Source organism: Biomphalaria glabrata, chromosome 14 (assembly GCF_947242115.1).
Source record: "Biomphalaria glabrata chromosome 14, xgBioGlab47.1, whole genome shotgun sequence".
NCBI classification, from domain to species: Eukaryota; Metazoa; Mollusca; class Gastropoda; family Planorbidae; genus Biomphalaria; species Biomphalaria glabrata.
The window spans coordinates 21,096,952-21,120,824 of record NC_074724.1 but is presented as its reverse complement, the minus strand read 5'-3'; the positions used below and the strand labels follow the sequence as shown (position 1 = coordinate 21,120,824).

The 23,873-nt window shown below is 35.7% G+C and overlaps 1 protein-coding gene across 1 annotated transcript in view; it reads left to right on the top strand.

Annotated features, from left to right (window-relative positions):
- LOC106063926 (uncharacterized) overlaps window positions 1-23,873 on the top strand; it is a 71,767-nt gene continuing 47,894 nt past the window's right edge. The window contains exons 1-9 of the mRNA XM_056011439.1: window positions 1-620; window positions 743-842; window positions 1,000-1,200; window positions 1,678-1,778; window positions 4,917-5,010; window positions 12,138-12,338; window positions 15,598-15,825; window positions 18,672-18,845; window positions 22,656-22,776. Of these exons, the coding sequence (XP_055867414.1) occupies window positions 222-620; window positions 743-842; window positions 1,000-1,200; window positions 1,678-1,778; window positions 4,917-5,010; window positions 12,138-12,338; window positions 15,598-15,825; window positions 18,672-18,845; window positions 22,656-22,776 (1,619 nt within the window). The 5' untranslated portion in view covers window positions 1-221. The remainder of the gene's footprint in view (window positions 621-742; window positions 843-999; window positions 1,201-1,677; window positions 1,779-4,916; window positions 5,011-12,137; window positions 12,339-15,597; window positions 15,826-18,671; window positions 18,846-22,655; window positions 22,777-23,873) is intronic.

Here is a 23,873-nt window from a genome sequence, read left to right as displayed (position 1 = left end):
TAAATAGAAAAGGTTTAAAACTTTAAGAGTTATTAGTTTTTTTCTATGCCTACCCCCCTATAAAAACTTGAAATAATGGGCCGCAACCATGCTTAGAGCTATAACTTTTTTTCTATTTAATGAATTAGATTTATTCTGCTTCACTATCTTTTACTAGTATTGAATAATCAACAGCTGAAGTTTTATTGAACTAGCTTTAGTAGTTTTCAAGAAATCTTGACATGAAAAATAGCTATTTTTTCATCATTTTAGCTAAAAATAGCCCCAAAAATATTTTTTTTCTCAAAATGTTGATAAGATATAAAGATTTTTTTTTAAATTTTCTTCTTATTTGCATGCCTACACATAATAAAAAAGCATTTTTATTATTAAAACATGTAATTTCTATTTGGGGGTTTAAGCTGTCGTCAAGAGTCATCTACAGTACAGGTACTTATGTTTACCACTATAAAATAATCATTTTATCAGTCTTGCAATTTTTTTTCTTGCTGGTAGCTGTCATGTCTACAAGTGGCACAAGTCCAACATGTTCGTATCCAGGTCCAAACCCAGTTTTAATTCATACTAATAAATGTTTTGTTTTTATGACGAATGAAAAGAAGCAGCCATGGGAGGCTCAAGTAAGTTTTAACTTATTTTACATTCTTTAATCTTTGACGTAATCTTTGTAAATAACCCACAGATGGTCTATCGCTTTGAAAGCCAAATGGCTTGCAGCAAACTTTAATGTTTTGTGTTTTAGAAAGCTTGTGAGGAGATGATAAATGGCACCTTAGCAGAGCTGTCGACCGAAGAGGAGAGACTTTTTGTGTCTCAAAGTGTCTACTTTAATGTCTCTCTTTGTAAGTAGATCAAAGCCGAACATTTAATATTTTTGATAATCTCATAGATATACTTTTAAAAATAAATGTGTTGTTAATCAGCGCTCTGGAATAACAGAAAACAAAATCTTTATTCAATCAAAACGTTTGAAACATTTTGTTTCTCTTTTCTTATCAGTAATACTAGGCGCTAATGACTCCGACTTTGAAGGCGAGTTCATTTGGGTCAGGAACCAATCTCTTCTACGTTTGAACTGGTGGGCTAGCGGAGAACCCAATAATGCAAACGGACAGGAATATTGTGTGTCAATGAGTTCGATAAGTGGTGAGATCTCTTCTGACTCTTGTGAAGATTTAAAGCCATTCTTATGTCAGCTTGGTAAGTTTCTAAAATGTATGAACCTTTTAATTGTTTTCCTTCCCATATAGAGGGAATTATGTAATTCTAGATAGTTCTTGAGGCATAGAATCAATGGACATTAGTATCAAATAGTTACTGTCATATTTTTACACATTTTTATTTGTCATCATACATAGGATCTTGAGATTGATATATGTTTAATGTTTGCATACCTCAATACAATAATGATAGCATATAAAAATATCATCCCACATTTTAAAATCGGTGGGAATCGGTTATAGAATCAAAATTAGAAAGAAATTGCTAACATTAAAGTACTTCAAAAAACTGACCATTTGGTTGATCATTGGTTTGCATTCATTATTTTTCCCTTCGATACATAAAAAATAAATAGTGCTGATATGGCAACTTTTTATTGCAGCTATATGCCCCACTACTAGTAACCAACATATAATATTACGTAATCAATGTTGCGTCATTTGCTCTCCATTCCAGAGGTGCCGAACCCATGTGACACAATCCTACCTGGTGCTATCTACTCAGATGGACAATGTTTTAAGATGTACACACAGTCAATGAATTGGTCCCAGGCACAGGTAAGTTGTATTAAACTGTACCAGAACAAATGTTAAATGATCGTCTTATTTTATAGAATGATTTGCTACCTAATACATCTTTTCTTTTCTTCAGCCTTTTTTTACGTCAAGTTGGCAGGTGTGAGCTTACTAAAGAGTAACATATTCTTGCTGTCTTACTTTCACTTTATAAACATATTGCTTCCCTCGCGCCTTGTATCTCGAGTATTTAATGAAACATTCTTGAGGCTGATGTACTGTAACATACTTTGGCTGCGTATTTTATTATCCAAATGATGTGACAAGAGCACCCTTTGTTATTCTTTTTCTTAACACGATAGAGAAAAGCGTTTTAAAATGTTATTATTATTTATTTATTTACGTTTTGCCTTTTTTATTCCGGTGAAAAGAGCTTAGATAGTATCGAGCAAATAGATCCAATTTTATTTGATTTCTTTAAGGCTTTTGACAAAATTCACCAACAGAAGAAATGGGGGAACTGGCACCTAAAGCACTAAGCTTCAGGCAAGAGGAGCTCGTTAGCCTTGGCTGGCTATCCAATCATGGGTATTGCTTTTGAAGTCTACCCTGAAGAAAAATCAGGAGCAGTAACCTTTAGACAGTCTGAAGCTCTCAGTGCTACATTTGTCAGGGTTCTATTCTATTGCTTGGCTTGACTTGGCTCATTAAGGGTTACTCAAATAAGAACAATTATCACTAAACTCCAACTCCAGATGTATTGAATAACGATCATACTTTAATATTTAATAAAGTACACAATTATATCACTCTCAAGAAATAATACAAAACACCAGTCCAGGAAGCGACCGTCCAACCTTCCTGGACCGGGAACAAGACCTCACTAACTTACACACTCTCTGGCACATTCAACGAAGACTAAATCATTCAGTTCATAGCACGTGCAAAACTATTCACATTCATAACCTAGGAGTATTTAAACAAGGGGGATATCACTATCTTACCAAAATATCAACGTAACATATACACTCTCGCCATACCTCCACCTGACATCCCCCCTCTCACGATATGACTGTTATTAAATAACATTCAAATATATACATACATATTCATACATACACATTCTTATATACATATATATAATATATATATATATATATATATATATATATATATATATATATATATATATATATATATATGTATACACACACACACACACATATATATATACATGTATTCCAATAAACAGCACAACAGGAAATTATTAGTGCTCATTTTGGTTATATATCAAAAGAATAAATGAAAAAAAATCTATGAAAAAAAAATTGTGGCTTAGAGAGTAAAGTTACAATCTGAATTAGGCCTAATCGTTCAAAGTTTGTATTTAATATGTCAAAACAACAGGAACAGAAGTAAAGATCAACTCATGTGTCTATAGCAATAATATACGAAAAGATACAATCTCTTACGGTTTCTCATTGTATTGGAAAAAGAATTGCTAACAATTACAATCTTGATAGACAATGATCTGTGGTTGCACTGGATTGTAAATTTAGTTCCACAGAGGTATCTGTCTAGGCGTTTGGACACTCATGCTGATGATGACATAATGCCATTCTCTAGGTAACAGCTTTCTGCTGAGGTACTATACTGGATGAAGCATGCCATTCTCTAGGTAACAGCTTTCTGCTGAGGTACTATACTGGATGAAGCATGCCATTCTCTAGGTAACAGCTTTCTGCTGAGGTACTATACTGGATGAAGCATGCCATTCTCTAGGTAACAGCTTTCTGCTGAAGTACTATACTGGATGAAGCATGCCATTCTCTAGGTAACAGCTTTCTGCTGAGGTACTATACTGGATGAAGCATGCCATTCTCTAGGTAACAGCTTTCTGCTGAGGTACTATACTGGATGAAGCATGCCATTCTCTAGGTGCAACACGCACCAGCCAGCTATTCTCTTGTCGGGTGCACTGTTTAGATAATACAAAAACTGTTTGGGCCGATATTTTCACCAACACATATAGTATCAGGGTCGTCTGTATTCTTCAGTTTCACCCACACCGATGTAAGGTTGTCTCTGCGGATGGTGATGTCACGCCGTGCTAAACCTCAAGACGTCAACAAAAAATGGGGAATGACGCAATGACCTCGGTATACAAGAAGTAGCTATAAGTCCAAATTGGTCAATGACAAATTAGGTTCCTCAAATACGGTTTTAGTAGAAATGTGAACTTGTTTCTTTTAATGGAATGTCGTTTTATCTAGAGTTGATGAAACATATATATATATATATATATATAGACGTTGTCTACGTTGACAAAAACGCTATTGGAGTACAAGATTTCATTCAGATTCTATCTTGAGTTTACTATCAAAACAAACATTCGTGTGCTGATCACTTGTGTAGACGTCAGGTCAACCAATAAAAGAAATTGCAGGCTCCGGCTAGTGATTAGGTCAATGACCTTTCGTAGATTTTCTTGCAGACTGGTTTTACTTCAACGTTAACGTGTTGATGACGAAACAAATAGTTCCTCCGTGTTCTCGTCTGCTCCAAAATATAACAAATGTCAAGCTCCTCCGTGTGTGTCAAAAAGACTCTCCGATACTGGCCGAACGAGGCCCAAACATTTCAACGATTATAAGTTGACAAACATATGTCCTTGTAGACTGGCTGATCAAAGGGAAAAATGACAGATGACAGGTACAATAGACACGGTACCTGACAGAACGAAGCCATCAAATGTCGGGGGTTCTTTTTGTTGATTTGCTTTTACATTATTCTTTTCTTATAGACTTCTTCAAAGTGTCGAATACACGGTACCTGCCAAAATATCAAAGTCACATATTCACTCTCGCCATACCTCCCCCTGACAAAATTCTGGCAGAGCCTGCGACGCCGCTGACCCCAAACTGTATCGGCACTTGCCGTTCCTTTAGATACATCACTTGCGTGGAGAGGGGGGAACTGGTGTATGGGCGACATCGTTCAGACCACAGCTAATTCCAAGGCATTCATTTCATGTCCACGAGATGAGTCATAGTCACTTTACAAATGAACAAGGCCATAATAAAATAAAAAAATAATATCTATACTTGTGTAAGCGTCGTTGTTTAGCCCTTATTATTTCCTAATAATAGTTTGTATTTATCAATATTTTTTTCATACCAGGCCTTCTGCTACAATCATACTTCCCACTTGGCTGAACCTACCAGCAAATTTATGGAGCGTGCCTTAAGAACTTACTTGAAAATCACGTCAGCTAGTAAGTTATGTTTTTGTAAGCTAAAATTTACTTCCACACAATGCAGCTTTTAAGTAGTAGTGTTCCTTAGCAGGGGCTATGGTGATGCAATTAAAAATTATAGGTGTCAGTCGCATTTTAAACGAATTTGTAAAAAAAAAAGTATCGAACGTTATATAATATATATTTTATAAAATAGAAAGTAAGGCGTATATATGTATGTATGTATGTCACGAATAGAAATCAAAACCGTTTGACTAATCTTGATAAAACTTGGCATAAATGTTCCTTTGGGTTCTAACTGGAACCGTACCTATGTATAGTAGCCCTAAAACAAACTTAAGACCCTCAAAAAAATGTTGCCCAACTCTATGAAAGTGATACTATTTTATGGATCTAGGCCATGTTTACAATGTCCATATGAGGAGACTAGACGGAGAGGTCACGCATGCGCAGAGATGTCTTATCTTATCTTATTTAATACAGACGTTACTTCAAAAAAGAAGATGATTACGTCCTACGCGTCATGCATTCAGTCATGCATATTAACCAATGACTTAAATTCTGCCAAGTCACTGGTTTTCCTGGCTAGCTCAGGCAACCCATTCCATGCTCTAATAGCACTAGGGAAGAAGGAGTATTTGTACAAATTTGTCCTAGCATATGGGACAAGGAATGTGCCTTTATCTTTGTGTCTTTCAGAGTATTTTATTAAATTTTGTTTTTGTATTTGAAGATTATGGTTCAGTGTTTTATGTATTATTGCTACTTTACTTTGCAGTCTTCTATCCTGAAGGCTTTCTAAATTTAGTGATTTAACTAAAGGTGTTAACTCTAGTCAAGTGTGAATATTCGTTTGTTATGAATCTCACTGCTCTATTTTGTGTCTGTTCCAGTTTCTTAATGTTTTCTTGAGTTGGGGGGTCCCAAACGGAGGATGAAAATTCTATTATTGGCCTAACCAAGGTTAAATAACATTTTAGTTTCATGTTCTTTTTTTGATTTATAGAAATGTCTTTTAATAAACTCTAATGCTTTGTTTGATTTTTTGATAGTTTCATCAATTTGGGTATTCCATGACAGTTTTTCATTTATTATAACAACTAGGTATTTTGCGTTTTTAGTTTGTGTTATTAGTTTACCATGAATAAGATATGTGAAATTAATTTGTTTTAGTTTTTTTGTTACTTTTAATAACTGACATTTTTCTGGGTGGAAAGACATGCTCCAATTTGATTCCCATTTCTGTAATTCATCTAATTCTCTTTGTAAAATATCTGTGTCTTGTGTTGTTTTTTATTGTTCTATATATTATGCAATCGTCTGCAAATAATCTGACTTTTGTTCCTGAAGTAATGCAATTTGGTAAATCGTTTATGTAAATTAAAAATAGTAGTGGACCTAAGACTGTTCCTTGAGGTACACCTGAGTTTACTGTTATTGGTGTTGATTTAGAGCCATTTATTATTACAGTTTGTTCTCTCCCTATCAGAAAATCCTTAATCCACTGATGTAATGGACCATCAATGCCAAAATATTTTAATTTTTTAATCAAACTATGGTGGTGAACTTTATGAAAAGCTTTGGAAAAATCTAGTAAGATAGCATCTATTTGATCACTGTTACCTAAACCTTTTGAAAAATCATCAATTAGTCCTATTAGTTGTGTTTCACATGATCTATATTTCCTAAAGCCATGTTGGTATGGAGTAAGGACATTATGTTTGTCAAAGTGGTTTATGATGTTGCTACATATTATGTGTTCTAGGATTTTACATGTGATGCTGGTAAGTAATACTGGTCTGTAATTTCCTGGGTCTTATTTTCCTCCTTTTTTAAATAGAGGGGTGACATTAGCTTCTTTCCAGTCCCTTGGTACTCTGCCCTGGTTAAGAGATGCCTGAAAAAGTATTTTGAACACTGGTGCTAGCTCATTGCTTAGTTCTTTGAGTAATCTAGCTGGAATACCATCAGGTCCAGGTGCTTTATTCGGTTTGATGTTATCTAATAGTTTTTGGATTCCCTTTTCTTGTACTACTATATCTCCTATGTTGTCTACTTCGTTCAAATTAAGTAATGTCTTTGTCTCGTGGGGCTGAGAATGCTGATGCAAAGTATTTGTTTAGGATGTTAGCTTTAGTTTCATTATCATTGTGTATTAAGTTGTCTTCCCTTTTTAATGGCGCTAAGCCTGTTGTTACCATTTTCTTAGACTTAATGTATGACCATAGGTTTTTGTTGTTATCTTTAGATATTATATTGTTTATGTATTCACTCTGCAGCTGTCTGCTTACTTTTTGGGTTAGGTGTTTAATTTTTATGTACCTTTTATAAACTCTTTCTGCCTTAGTGTCTTTAAATTTTCTATATAGGTTTTCCTTCTGTTTAGAGAGCATCTCTTCAATCCATTATTAAACCAGCATTTATTAATTTTGTTTGATGTGTATTTAGTTGGTATATGGTTTTCTATAATGTTTTTAAGATAGTTTTTTATAAAATTCCAGAGGTCATCGACTGGTTGGTTAATGTCTCTTTCTGATAAGAATGTTTGTTGAAAGTTTAATGCAGCTTGGTGTAGTTGTGTTAGGTTGCATTTGTTCCAGAGTAAGATTTTTCTTTTGGGTTTTATATTGGCTACTGCTTTTTTCTGACAGTGTATTTTTATGATCTCATGGTCTGATACACCAGGGATGATATCATAATCTACTACTAATCCACATCTTTTGGTTAAGAAGAGATTTAATGTGTTGTTTAATCTAGTTGGCTTTTTAATGATTTGATGTAAACTTAGGTTGTGTAAAGTTTCTTTGAAAAGCTCATTTATGTCCTTAAGATTTTGGTGTTTATCTTCCAATGTATATCAGGTAGGTTGAAACCACCCATAATCCAAAAAAACTGCATTTTTATTTGTCTCTTTAAGTGTAGTAAACTGATTACATAGTTCCATGCATGTATTCTAAACTAGAATTTGGTGGTCTGTAAATACTGCCTATTAATAGGGATGTTGGTATTAATTTTACAAAATGTTGATTCTATATTTTTTGAGTTGGGTAAGGTAATTTCTTCTGCTATAAGAGTGTGACAGGTGGGGAAATGTGACGTGTGTTTGGCGCGTTTAATGTCTAGGGGATGATTATTTTCAAAGCTATCACACACCAACCTATCAGCATATGAATCGGGAGCAGGCACGCAACGAGACAAGCAATGAAAGATAGATACAAAAGTTAAAATAAAAGAATATTTATTTACATAAATATACATATAAGAAGAAAAAGGGGGAGGGTTTGCATCTATCTCTGAATAATAATAGATTTAATCATCTCTCTTGCATTTAATAAGAGAGTAGGTCACTTTGTCCTCTGACTTAGCTGGTTGTCCTGTTGATGTCGCAGCTGGCTGTGTCCTGACTTGAGGTTCCGCAGCTGGAGGTGGCGCTCTAGCGGATAGAGGGACGCCGGTGATATAGTTCTTGTGGAGTCTCAATCCCAAGTTCTAATATCTGTAGTGGGCACAGTAGGGCGGGGGGCCGGCTACCGTGGGCACAAGGTTACTGCGGGCAGAGCTGATCTGCCGTGGGCAGCGTAGTTGACAGGATATGTCCAGTGAGTTGCAGAGGATTGGCGTAGCTATGACGTCTCACACAGATCTGAATCTATAGGGACGTCGCACCTAATAGCTTGACAGGTGGGCTGTCGAATAGGCGGGCAATGCCGATAGCGCCAAGTGGTAGAGTTGAGTAGTGTCGTGTAGACACTGAACAGCAAATAGTTGAGTAGTGTCGAGTAGACACTAAGCGGCAAATAGCAAATAGGCAGGTAAATAGATCGTTCATCCAGTAAATAGGCAGACACCTGAGGGAGGCTGCGGATAAATAAAGACAAGTTAGGACATGTCTCTCATACATCTTATCGATGCCCTCGACTGAGGTGCATTCGTCAGATTGGTGAAATTGCTCTAGAGCACAATGAGGAGATGATGACAAATGGGATTTGGAAAATAGATGGCAGATAGTAGCAATATAAAAATGTACATAAAAGGGAAAGTAATAATATAAAAATGTACATAGAAGGGGAAATAATAATCTCAAATGAACAACACAGGTGGATAGAGAAAGAAAGGGGGGTGAATTGGGCGGTGGTCAGCGACCAATACGGTTTGTTTACATATGACCGTGGGTCCAGAACAATGGAGCGCGCTTGAATGGAGAGGGTGTCCGTTCAAGCGGCGCAACTCTCATTAGAGTAAAATGAGTAAAGGGGAGATAATTCATAACTCTTTTCTAGACGCAGTATTAGTGCGCTAGTAAAATTATCAAGGCGGTCAACCGAGATAAAGGAAATAAAATAAGATGTACAAATATATACATGGTTGCATCAATGATCAATTGAGCAACATAGCATTAATAGATTAATGCAATACATAAATAAATACATAGGACATGTTTATGTTTTCTACTTACGCCAGTGAGAAATACACAATGCACTAATTAAATATAAATGAACTAAGCAAGATACACATGTTAATATCCAATGGAAATAGCACAAAGTAACTAAGGTGGAACTTGTGATTAAGTTCGGCTTACCACCAGGTATTCCTCTAGGAGAAAGGATAAATGACATAGTCCAGACTCGATAGCTCAGCTCGAATGAGAATGAGAGAGTCTGACTTGATTTAATTTACCTTATATACAAAGGCCTGGAAAATGCGAGCGGAAACAGGAAATGTCCTAGGCTTAGAATTATCTTACACGTGGGTGAGGCAGACTTGAGATGGGAGTTGCACATTGGGAATGTCAATGGGCGTGTTTGTCCTCGTGGTCTTCTAGATCAAAGAGAGACGTGGGAGAAAAAGGGGGTGGGGGAGTGACTTTCATTCCACACAAGGTAGTGTCCACTGCGGCCGTCAGACATCCTGCCGATAAGATCAAAGAGTCTGTGCGTATCTTTGCCCCGGTCAAGGGAAGATAAATTGAAAGACGTGGCCTAGCTATCTCCAATGTGGTCAACTAAGTCTAGCCTGGAGCGGAAACGGTGGTGCGGGTGGAGAATTTGGGGGTAGGATGGGAAAATAATTAAAATAAAATAAATAAATAATGAAAAATAATAATTAATGCTGTGATAAATTTGAGTGACTCTGACAGCGAGTTCTTGACTTGTCACAAAGAGTGTATTTTATTGCTAAAAGAACTCCTCCATGATTATTAGCCCTATCTTTTCTAAAAATTTCATAATTAATATTGAAAATTTCTGCATTATAAATTTCACGATGTAGCCAAGTTTCTGTTCCTGCAATTATGTCTGGTTTCTCACATTCTAATAAAATTTCTAAATTAGCTCTAATTCAAGAAATTTTTTTTTTACTTTTACACATGAACATACAAATTAGTGTCTATTTATTTTATTATTTAATGAAAATTAACCATCAAATTTGAGTTAACAAAACATTTTTTACATAAAATCGTTCGCTCTAAATGTGAATAGCTTTAGCCGTGCTGACATACTTTTCCGTAACTCGCGGCACCATTTCATGGGCCGCTTAGTGATACAATTGGAATTAACGTCAGAGGACATAAAGACGCTTATTATAAAAGCATATCATTAAACTAATAAACTACTTACATAATACAATTTACTTTCCACTGTGTTTTTTAAGCATTTAAGCCTACAACTACCGATTCGGTTTAATTTTAAATCTTTATTTTCAATTTACTTTTTTTCCCTTCAGATTTGCTTATGTGCATTTAGATCTCTTAACAACATTGCTACTTATATACATTAGCTGTGGTGACAAAAATTTTCATCCATCATATCGCGTATCAAAAGTTTACGCATGCGCGTGACGTAACAACTCGCAAAGTTTACATTTATTTTTCGCAAAGATAGAGATAAAGATAGGTTGTTTTTTTTTACTTTAACACACGAACATATATAATATAGTCTATGAATTTCATTACTTAATATAATCAACATTCAAATTTGTGTTTCAAAAGCATTTCTACACAAATACGTTCGCTATAAATGTGAATGGCTTCAGCCATTTGACATACATTTTCATTCATCATAGCAAGATTGTAGCCTACTGTATCTAGGTCAACACAAGCTCAAAGTGTTAAGTCATTTACTAGGCTCAAAGTTTTTAGTTATTCACTAGAATACTAGGGCCAATTTTGTGCTTTTTAAAGCATTTTTCATACATTTGTTAGCTATAGCTTCCATGTTGACAAACATTTTAATAGTCTCATTCAAGTGTCGTGCACACCTCTATGTAAACACACTATGATTGGACAGGCTACATGAGGCTCTATATGGGGGATATTAAATATAGGCCTTCTAACATACAATAATTAATAAGCTTCTTGTGCCATTGAATTCACTCTTATAATAGTATGTCTACATCTATTATAAGAGTATCTAGACTCTAGACCTAGATCTAAATGTGTGTAGACCTACAAGCAAGTGTTTTTATTTTTAAAAAATGGATTTATGTTGATTAGCTATTTTGATAGTCCCATTCATACTATTTTGTAAATTTACGAATTCGCTTTCTTATAGCATTATTATTTCGTTAAATTGTTTCCGAAACTGTCTCAGTGACTATTTCGACAGCGAAACGTAAATTAAGACCCGCGAGCCTCGTCAATTCCTTTTGGCATAGGGCCCCACAATGGTTAAGTCCAGCCCTGCTATTTAGTGACGGGTGAATACAGAGTAGATTACTTGTTCTCTCGTCCTCTTTCTTCGCCGCTAAATTTAAAGTAAGATAGAGATTTTTAAAAAAAGAGTGATCTTTCCCGGTCACAACGGTCTGGCCCTGCTATTTTGTGACGGGTGAATACTACTTGTTCTCCCCCCCCCCCTCTTTTTTTTTTCGTTGGGTAACTCTAGTTCGTTTGACTTGCAGAAATAAAAGAGTGATCTTTATTTTACCACTCCTTGCGCGTCCAAACTCTTGAGCCATGAAGAGTCATGATATATTTATATATATGTATATATATATATATATATATATATATATATATATATATAGAGAGAGAGAGAGAGAGAGAGAGAGAGAGAGAGAGAGAGAGAGAGAGAGAGAGAGAGAGGGAGAGAGAGAGAGAGAGAGAATATAAATAACAGAACTTTCTGTTTATGCTTACTTTCCAAAAGACACAACATGGCTTGGGGGTGCGGATATCTACAAAAATCGAACTTTTCAGTGGACGCTAAATGAGACTGTAGTATCCAGTCAGTACTTGAGTATTTCCAGCAACAGTTCCAGGGATGCTCTTGTGTGGCGTAAAACTTCAGATGAAATGTTGTATGAAGACAGAAGTTCTACAGAACTGTACAGCTTTGTTTGTCAGACAGGTAAATAAAATGAACTCTATTGCATAGCTTGTCATTGTTTTGTTTGTCAATCGGAAAGATCTAATTGAAATATAATTACTACATTATAAATATAATTTGTTATGATTTTTTTTCTTTTATTTCCAGATTGTTTATTATTATTAAAAACTTTAAAGGTTCATACCTGCTCATTATGTTTGGTTGAAAAATTAAAAAAATTGCATTAGAAGTATAGTTAAATGAACGTGTCTACATTCAGTTTCTTTTTTTAATCTAATTATATTTAGATATCAAGTTGTTATTTGCAATATGTTTGTTTCTTTTCTTAATATATTTGTTACAGCCAAAACCTGAACCTTGCAATTCGCGATCTGGCTGACCATTTCACAAACTGGCCATTATCGCTTCACATTGACTCGCCAATGCACTTAATGGTCGACCTTTCCGTGGTTTGGCCAACCATTTCGCGAAATGGCCAGGGATGATTGGAGAAAGTCGGATCATCTGCTATGTAGATTGCAAGGAACTTTACTACTTTTCAATATTAACGAATCTGTCAAATGGCTTTTTGAAAGAACATTATCAATTCTATCTTTACTAGTTACATCAAGTTGAATATTTAATAATAATAATAAGGCTTTTTTTTTTAAAATATGCATTGATTTGTTGAGCACTTGGTAGTGTAATCAGGTGTAGCCTTAGCGCCAGTCAGTGATTGTAGAGGCTCGACGCAAGGAATAATGTTAGAACTATAAGAACTTTAATTTAAATTAAATAGCATTGGTAATGGCAATTTCTTCAATTCCGAAGGCTGAGTGCAGTGTTTCACGTGACTACGCAAACGCAGTTGCGACCTGCATATTTTCCCGCATTTCGTGCAGACAAAGTTGTTGTCCGCTGGCGGTCTATTTAAGTTTTCTTTCCGTCTTCTGCGCCTGTCTTCCATAATGGCTTTTCTTTGAGTCACAAATGTTAGTCCCGCAGCCTTTGTGAGAGCTATCCAACTGTCTCTCCCAGAGGCCATCAGCTGCCAGCTACTTTCTTCTACGCCAGTGAGGGCGAAAATGCGGTCGTCTCCCATGCGGGATAAGTGTCCGACCCAGTGCAGCTGTCGAATGATAATTAGTGCTTGTATACTGTTCACACCTGCCTCCAGCAGAACATTTTTTTTGTAATGTAGTCTTGAGATCTTCGTTGAATTTGTCCTCCTGAAGTGAGCATAGTGTGGGGGCATAGGCACTAATTAAAGTGACTTTTTCAGATGTTGTTATCATACTTATGCTTAGTAGCCGTTCCGAGCCACCAACTGGAGGAACTATCGTGGGAAGTAGATTGTTCTTGACAGCAAAGCCCACACCATGCATTCGCGTCTCATCCTGAGCTTTTCCTTCCCAAAAGAAAGTGTAATCAGCCTCGCAGAGCATGGCGTCTTCTGCCAGTCGGGTTTCTTGGAGAGCTGCAATGTCAATGTGAAATCTTTTCAGCTCTTTGCTTTATGACTACCGTCTTCCTTGCATCGTCAACCTGCCGTAGGACATCTGTGAGACCAAGACACATTGACGTTCCTGACGTTCCATGTGGCTAGTAGCATGATATAATTTTTCTTTTTTTTTTTTTTTCATTTTTCTTCTTTTGTTCTTCTTTTGTTGCTTGATGCAAGTTTTCCGCCAACTTTTCATTTTAAACTAAGCTCTAAGCATCCATTAGAAACTAAATCTAGGTCTATTGACAACGGTTCCCCGACAAAATGGAGCAGACAAAAACCGCCGATAATATAACGCGGAAAAAAATATATTTCAGTCATTTTGCAAGAAATACTTTAGATATCGTAAAGTATGAATATACACACAAGAATTATAATAAGCTAAAATGACCAATTGCAAAATATATCTGAAGAAAAAAAACTCTACTAAAACACCTATATCATGCTTTATTCAATAATATTACAGTAGTCAGTCAAGGAGCACCAACACGTCTCACTGTCACATGACATTGTTTAAATACTATGAAAACATACACAAAGTACATGATCTTCTGGAACGCTGGACGCACGCAGAAAATAAAGATCTCAGTTGCACTATTTAAATTTCAAAAGAGCACTTCAAAAACAAAGATACTTCCATAATGGTCAGATTTACACACGATTTAACAAGAAACAGCTGTTGATTTTTGTCAAGGATAAGAATTTACCCTAACGAGAGGAAGTCGGGGGTTTATATTCTTGTCTCATGATGAGTGTGCTTGGGAGAGAAGGGAAGTTAATTCAGACCTACAAACTATATTGACTTTGATATCTACGTGATGGTGTTAGACGTTAGACAAAGACGGACAGGAAATAGCGAAACTAATGATCGAATTGGTCAGTCACTCAAATTTCCTCAGTCACTGCAAATTTCAAAAAACTTTTTTTAGAAATATATTTATTTTAAACATTGGTGAAAAAGGAAAATGAGATACAATTTTTAAGTACTCTCTTTCTCTGCAAATATGGCATACTTTAAGATCTATTTATATTAAAGAAGATAAAAACCTCAAGAAAAATTCTGCCAATGACGTTCACGTATATATATCTGGTACTTTTATACACATCATATAGAAGTCCGCGCTATTTTATCTTGCGCTATTTTGTCTGTAAATTTCGCGCTATTGTGTCCGCGCTATTTTTTCGAGTCACCATTGACAACATGACATAGTCAGCCGTATTACAGTAATTATGCGACAACTGAGTAAATTAAAAGTTGCTTCAATTTTATTGAAGTTTATAAGCGTTGCTTATATTTGTACGTCAATCTAAGAGATTATATTTAGATTCTAGATCTAGAAGTAACTCTGAACTACATCTTAAGAGTTTTAAATCAGAACTTTAGGTCTAGTGTTAGATCTAGAAGTCCATATAAAGAACATATCAATATATAATCTCACAAATATGTCTTCCTCGCTTGCCGAATCAGATAATGCGTAAGTTCTAGCAGCTGACGGTACCACTGGTACAATACCAGAATGGAACCCTAAATATTTTGAATTAAAAAAAAAATTATTTTATTATATTTTTGATGCCCTCACGGCTGTATTGTAATTTTAAAAAAAAATATATTTTAAAATTGTTTTTCGTGTTTATTTTTCAAGTTATGACTCTTGTGTGTACTCTCTACAGATTTCTGTAGTACCAATAATTGACTTCATAGCAAAATATACTTTCAAATTTCAAATTATTTGAAGTAGTTAATTTAGAATAATAAAATAAAATCGTTTATTCCAAATTAGTTTAATATTCTTATAGCTGCAGTCATACAAGGCACAGAAACGTATGTCGCAGTTGTTCCAGATTTGTCTACAGATAGTTCAACAAACTCCTTCCTTCAGGTCACTGCAAGTAATCCTGCAAATGTGATATATTTAAACATTCAAAAGGTTTGTGATGGCATTGTTCAAACGACATTCCTGCCTTTGTCTTACATCAGAGCAAGACACATAGACATCAGCAAATCCTGTGGCTTATATGACATGTGTAAGTTATATATATATGTTTGTGTGTTTGTATTTTGAACGTGATGAAAGAAACAATGTAGAGGTCTGGGTGCTTCAACTGTTAGATATCATAGAACAAAATGACTCATTGTGACAAGCGTAAAAGCATGTGTGATGACAAACTGGATTATGGTGTGTCTGTGTTATTTGTCTTTTAACTCCATGACCGTTTTTTTTTCTTTCCAATTACGCAATGTCATTTTCATCTTTCTTTAACCATCTGGGATTATGCTATGATTCAGATAAAAGTTTTAGTCCTTCGATGTATTCAAAAAGATTTCTTTTTTTTTTCAACCTCGCAAACTGACAAGCTGGTTATCTGTTTTTTTTACATTATCTACTAGATAACTTCTTAGGTGTGAAATCAACAAGGTAACCCTATACAGACTGTGGAGCTCACCCTCCCCTCCTCCCCCTCCCCGACTTCTCGATGGGAGCACAACGTCCTGACACAAGGAGAAAGAGAACACAGCTAGGCCATTTATTTCTAAGAAAGACAAACATTTCTATTTTCATTAAAGTTATCAAACCATGTTTAAATACTAAATAAGTAAAATGGCATTACTAATGTTTCCAAACGTAAAATAAAGACATTGTTTCATATTTTGTTAAGTAGAACCTTTTAAAATGTATTGCGTTTTCGCGAGAGGCGCCAGAAGCTAGATCGATTCTTTGATCTTTTTAAAGAAGGCATTTCACAGCGTCACCGCCAACAAAATTATTCACAACTTGCTTGTGTCAGAATGGTTGAAAATTCTCCCGATAGATGAACATTGTTATGTTGAATTTTTTAAAAAATTTAACAATTTCTGCAGCATGACGTCTTACATAATACGGTGATGATGAAAAACTAGTATGCTGTTTTCAGTGTTTTGTATGTCTCTCGATGGTCTTTCGCATAAGTGCTGCCTCCCTCTTTATTTGATTAACTTTGACCTGAACCTTTTTTTTTATTATGATAAATAGAGCAAGAAAACACTTCTTTTTTCGGCCTTTTTACTTCTTACTTCGATGAAAGGTTGTTTTAGACGTCATGACAAAGAATTTTTGAAGCTCGAACGCATTATAACGTTTGGAACTTGTTGTCTCTCCAATACGATCTCCCGAAAGAAGATAACAGTTAAAACTCTATAAGGAACATGATTTTTTTTTTAAAAATTATAGACTAACTTAATGCACATTCAGTTCATAAATTATAATTATAATAAAAATTATTACTGTAAATATTTATGCGGTGAGGTTAAAGCCTTCCCCCATTCCCATAAAAAGAAAAGCAAAGCTCAAGTCACTAAATTACATAAGAGTAGCTTAAAAGGGTTTGTGTTTAACCCCTCTCCCTATTTTCACTAACAATTCAAAGGATAACTAGTTACGAATTCCGTAATCGTAGCCTTGAATGTATAGATATTCAAATTCCCTTTCGAATAAAAAAATAAAGCGACAGAGACTACATCCCATGAGAGATTTGAGGTTCAAACCCCCTCCGATAAAAAAGAAATGAAGTGCAAACTACAGCCACTACATTCCATGTGTGTATGCTAAGCCCTTCCAATGAAATAAAAATTACAATAACTAAATTCCATAAGGGTAGCCCTCCCACCAATACAATACTAAAGGAAAAATATAACTACCATTTGATTATTTAAGAATTGAAATTACACTTAGCGTATGGTAAAACCTGAGCTTTATGTGTATTTTTAATCTAAAAAAAATCATTTGTTCATTTCTGTGTTTCTTTTCACTGATTTATAATAAATGTATAAATAGCTTCTTTAAAAAGACATTTTCCTCTAATGCAGAACTAGTCATTCTATATAATGCCTCGGCCAAGTAGGAAATGGATAATCAATTCGTACGTTTCCTAAAAACGCCATTCGCATTTTGCCGGTAACATATATATTCAGGTATTTGATAGTTTAATTCTGCATCTTCATTGATCTGTATTAGTGTTTCTTGGTCAATTAACGTGTCTATATCTGCTGGGGTAAATGGCGATGTAAACAATATCATCATGAGGCTCAGCTAAGTTCTGCATTCGTTTGTGCCGGACTGGTCAGAAAATAGTTGACTGCATTTTGTGGCAGAGGATTCCATCAATTTCCTCATTTCATTTTTCAATAGTTTTTCTTCTACTTTACCCTTCTTTTTTTTTTTCTTTTCGATCCATTTTTTTGTAATATGTTTTCAAGTGTTAAAGATTTTAAATCAATTTCTGAATGACTTCTGGGCGAGGAAATCCTGGCATCTTGCGACGGTCGACCAACCAATTCCGATACCAGTTGAGCTATAGGCTGCTGCATACGATACTAGTTCATTTCATTGAGAAATCAGTAGTACTAATTTGTACACTCATGGCCACGTTTCGGAATCCCCTGAGTCGGTGTCTATAGACTTGATGTAGTTTGTTAATCACCTAAATTGTATATAAGATTGAAGATTAAAAGAAAAGTTTTATTGACAATGTGGTCAATATCGTACAGTAAAGTCTGTTCAAATCTTTTATGAAAGGTAAGGCGTGGACCAATCACAACGGGACTGGCTATTATTCAAAGTGGCCCATTTGCCGTCCCACTGGCCCATTGGGGTACCGATACAGCGGGTATTGGCCCGAATGCCCATATAGCCAGTCCACCCCAATGTCAATTCGTTGGATCATTAAGGAGGTTGTTAAAACCTCGTAACATTACATTGACAAATTAAGGTCCGGACGATAAACACATTAGCAAATAATTTATATTAAGAAAGCCTCAGTAAACATCACTAACGTTTCAAAATAATTTCTTTAACTTTAAGTACATTCGTATGCTCAATGATGTATTTCTGCAGATACTTTCTCACGCTACGTTCAAGTCCAGTCTAGCCAGCCAGTGACTGTTGTCCTGTATGTAATCAACAGTGCCTCTGATCAGGCCAGTTCAACATTAATACTTCCTGACAGTATTTACACAAAATCAAAACTTGCAACTTCATCTATTGTACATTCAGCATTTCCTGGCCGAGGTAACACAGCAGTGTAATTAATTAACTAATAAATGTTCTAAACATTTTATAAAATGTAGACAATTATTTCCCAGACTCTGACTCTTTACTGATCCTTATTAGATTGGATCCTTTTGTGAGTACAAGGACTCTTTTCTCAATTAAAAGCAACATTCCACATAAATATAACAGAAAAACATACAGAGATGTTCATTAAGTGACCTCACACAAACGTCTTTATCCTTTTTACGATTTTTAGTCAACGACTAGCACTGACCGAGAAGAAACAAGCGAGATTTTGTACCGTTCTTGGTGACAGGCGAGACTTAGATATAATGGAGCGGGTCGGGGATGTCTTCTAAGATTTTTCCGACTTTATTGAGACTTTTTAGCGGCCCCCGTAAGGGGGATAGACGTTATTAGTTTTGTGTGGTTTGTCTGTCCGTCCGTCCCATTAGATCTCGTAAACTAGAAAGGATATTGAAAATCCGACATCATGATATTTTTGACCATTCAAAGTTCTGATGCAACGGCTACTTTTTAGTGGCCCTCGAAAGGGGAAAAGACGCTATTAGTTTTGTGTGGAATTTCAGTCCGTCCGTCCCGTTTAGATCTCGTAAACTAGAAAAGATAGTGAAAATAGGACATCATAATATTTTAGACCATTCAGAGTTCTGATGCAACGGCTACTTTTTTCTTTTATGAAAGCGAAAAATCTAATTTTTAAAATCATTTATGCAAGCAGTTTTTTCATAAAAAGTACACTACTTTTACAACTATCCACTATTAATAGTAACAAACACGTGAGGCTCTTTAGAAGTGGAGGACATCACTCACCATATTGTGACATATTTAGGCAAACGGTTTTACATTTTTTGTCAAAAAAAAATTCAATAAATTTGCATTGCTAAGTTATGTAAGTTCTGTCATATTAATTACTACATTTACACACACAAAATATTTTTTCTTATTTAAGTGAAAAAATCTATTTAGTACGCATATAGGCTACACATAACTTAAAACAACAATTAATAAGCCTTTTTACATGCCAGCGTGGACCACTTCGGGGGCCAATTTTGAGTTTGTGTGTCAACACAAACTGTCTTTGTAACCTTGTTTTTTTTTTCTGAAAGCGAAAAATTTATTTTTAAAACCATCTATGCAAGCAGTTTTTTCATAAAAATATTCCATTTTTACAACTATTGATTATTAATAGTAACAAACGCAGGAGGCTATTTGGTAAGGGAGATGACTATTTACCATTAACATAGTTATGCAAACGGTTTTAGATTTTTTGTCCAAAAAAATATGTATTTAGTATACATATAAGTGAAACATAATTTAAAACAACAATTAATAAATATTTGTTTCATATTATCGCGTGAACTGCAAGGCGGTCACACTACCGTGGAACACTGAACTAAAGGAAGGGGAGAATTTGTGTTTTTTTTTTTTACGGAAATGTTTTTTTTCTTGAGGCTTTAGATAAGAGATTGACCCTTTACAGAACAATTAGAAAAATTAGATTATCATTATATAACATTAGTTAGGCCAGGTTCTCATTGTACTTCTCCTTCACTTCACTTTTCCGTTAGGGCACCACACAAGATCTGTCAACCTTCTTTCTCCATTCTTCTCTGTCATTCGCCTTTGATAGAATTTCCTTCTGATATTCTTTCTGAAACCATTGAAACTTGCCTTTTTACCTGCCTTGGGTGGACCACTTCGGGGGCCGATATTTGTCTTTGTAACCTTGTTGTTTAAAAAAATTCATTTAAATATGGTAGTGTTGTGGTGTTTAAGCTGCCCCCGAAAAGGGAATATCTGCTATAAAGTTTTTGTGTGATCTGTCTGTCCGTTCGTCCATCAGTCCCTTTTAGGTCTCATAAACTACAACAGATATTGAAATTCCGATATCATGATATTTTAAATCTTTCAAATTTCTGATGCAACTGCAACTTTTTTTTCTTTTGTGAAAGCGAAAAATTAATTTTTAAAATAAAGAAGTTTTTTTACTTAAAAAATACAAAATACACCATTTTAGAACTATTTACGACTAAGGCTCGAACCAGTGATACTGGAAACGACAACACCGCCTAGTGATAACGCACTATGCAAACTTAACCTCTAGACCATCCAAATGTCCAAAAATACATTCTTCTGGTCCAGTCATTTACCCATATGCAAATTACCACCCCGGTGGTCAATGTTCACATGCCCTAGCTAGCCCCGCCCCTCACCTCGCAACATCCATGTCCACCGACCACTTCAATAGAGCCGACACAGGCAGCCGTTAGGCATGCATTAGACAAACAATACCTCTATATAATTGTGTATCTCTCATAATGTGTCTCCTACTCTGCAGGCTCTCTGCAAACTGCACCACACGACACAAGAAACTTAAAGAACAACATAGCTCAGGGCTCCAAAGTATTAGTAACAGTTTAATTTCAAATACATCACAATTGGCAACAACATTAACACTGACCACATAAAAACCTTGTCACTGTTCCGGACTGACTTGACACACCGTCCTGGTTCTGACTTCGCCTCATACTGGTCATATTGCGAGGTAACGTGAAGTGTCTTATATAGGGGCCCTACTGGCCTTCTAGAACAGGATGGAATGTCGCTTGACCACTCGCTTGGTTACATTCGCCGTGACCTGCGTGCATAATATTTACAACATTCCTTGCTGAACTGGCGTGTTGTATCATCACTCGTTACGGTTGACCGCTCGACTAGCGCTTGCAAACACAGCACTACCTCCATCTGTCTCACCACAGGTTTATAACAGTAGCATCATCTGTCTCACCACAGGTTTATAACAGTATCATCATCTGTCTCACCACAGGTTTAGAACAGTATCATCATCTGTCTCACCACAGGTTTATAACAGTATCATCATCTGTCTCACCACAGGTTTAGAACAGTATCATCATCTGTCTCACCACAGGTTTAGAACAGTAGCATCATCTGTCTCACCACAGGTTTAGAACAGTAGCATCATTGGTTTCAGCACATAGCTTCGCATAGATATTGTTATAAACCTGGTGGCGGCACAGATGGGGGTAGTGGTGTGTGTGTGTAGTCAGCCGACGCAAATCGCCCGAGGCCAGCGCTAGACGAGCGGTCAACCGTGACGAGTTACGACGATCGGCCGAGACGAGTATCAACATGATGGTTCGTGAAGGATCGACGTCGTGAACAGAGCTCAAGAGTGTCACGAGGGATGTAGTCATCTGACCACCCAGAATGGTCGAGCGACGTTCTGTCCGGTTCTAGAAGGCCAGCAGGGACCCTATATAAAGAGCGAAGGTATCAGAGACGAGTCAGACACAACTTCCCGATCTACAGTTCGTTACAACGGCTCAGTCTTCAGATCTCGACCACGGAGCTCTTCCTTCAGTTCCTTAACAAGGAGTTGGTCTAACGTTTTCGTAGTAGCCATTGCAGATCCGATCCCACTTCTGACACCAGTTGTTACGAATCTCGCTATCCAGGCTCTCTGCAAACTGCACCATACACCACCAACTTAAAGAACTTGACAACTCTGGGCTTCAAAATAACGTAATAGTTTAATGTCAATAAATAACAGCCAATACTGTACGATTGGCAGCACGTAACACAAGACTGTACAAATATCTCTCCGCCGTATCAACTCTTGCACTGGTCTCTCTCTCTGTCTCGCCTCTGACTTGTACTGAGCCGTTGTAACGAACTGTATATAAATATTGTTACGAAGACTATATAAGTCTGATATAACGCGATGAGCAGTTAGAAGATTTATATGTCTGTTGTTTTTTTTTAACTTTTTATACTGATCTTCAGATGACACAATTACAGTGGTCTCCAAATTCTCTGGAATAAACAACATTACGTTTATCTATAATACTGATACAAGTCTAGGTCAAAGGCGACCAGTATTGAGTGCAGGAATTGTTCCAATAAGGTAAATACTGAAATATATCGAAATATTGCCCCAAATAGTATATCTTTTATTTTATTGTATTCGTAATATGAAAATACATGGAATGGTTAAAAAAAAAAGATGATGTAGTTGTGAGAATTTTAACTCAATAATAATGAAACGTATAAAATAAAATATTCTTCAAACCAATACACAGCTTTTTGAAATACAAATGAAATATAGAAAATCATCTAATGTAAACCAAAATAAAACAAATACAAAGTAGTCTACTTAAACTTTTCGGAAATTGAAAAATATATAAAATTTAGAAATTTATTTATTGTAGATCTAGATCTAGAATAAATCTATTGTTCTAGAATTTTAGAAGCTAGATCTACATATTTCTTTCCACATTTCGCAGAGCCCTTTCGTATCTCTTTTTACACACAATTTGGGCTATTTGCAACTGATACATATATAATGTTTACTTGCAACGACATAGCCCTTTATATTTAATAATAATAATAATAACGCTTGTATTCAAGCCCGAAGATTAATGAGGAGTGCAGTATTTCATGTGACTACAGTCCCAGCTGCGACCGTCAAATTTTACAATGCAATGATTAATGATTACAAACATGGAAATGGAAATAATTACATTAAGGTTGTCATATCATTTTATCGTTATAAGTTGCTTTGTACAGGTTATTCATCACAAGGCCTTTTTTTCTAATAGCACAAAATGAATATTTTTAAATGTAAAGTACTTAAGATGTATATAGAGAAAATGTCAATAATAGATAATTCAATAGAACAATAAAAAAGTGAAAGAACATTAAATGATATTTAGGCATTTTTAACCTCTTAGTCCCAATTTTTTCCTTACTTTGTCTCCATTGCTTAGAGCATTGGTCTACAACGAGGGCGATGTCACCCCCCTTGGGGGCGTTTTCGAGATTTTGTTGGGCGCTGGGAGCCGAAGGGGCGGTAGGGGGGCGCTGGGCACAATAATGGGCGTTAAGGGGGCGCTGGGCATAAATGGGGAAAGAAGAAACTAAAGGTGCACTGAAACAAAAGAAATAAAAGAATTCTTCAAAATTAAAGTTGGCAAACTAAATATAGACAAATTATTATTAGTT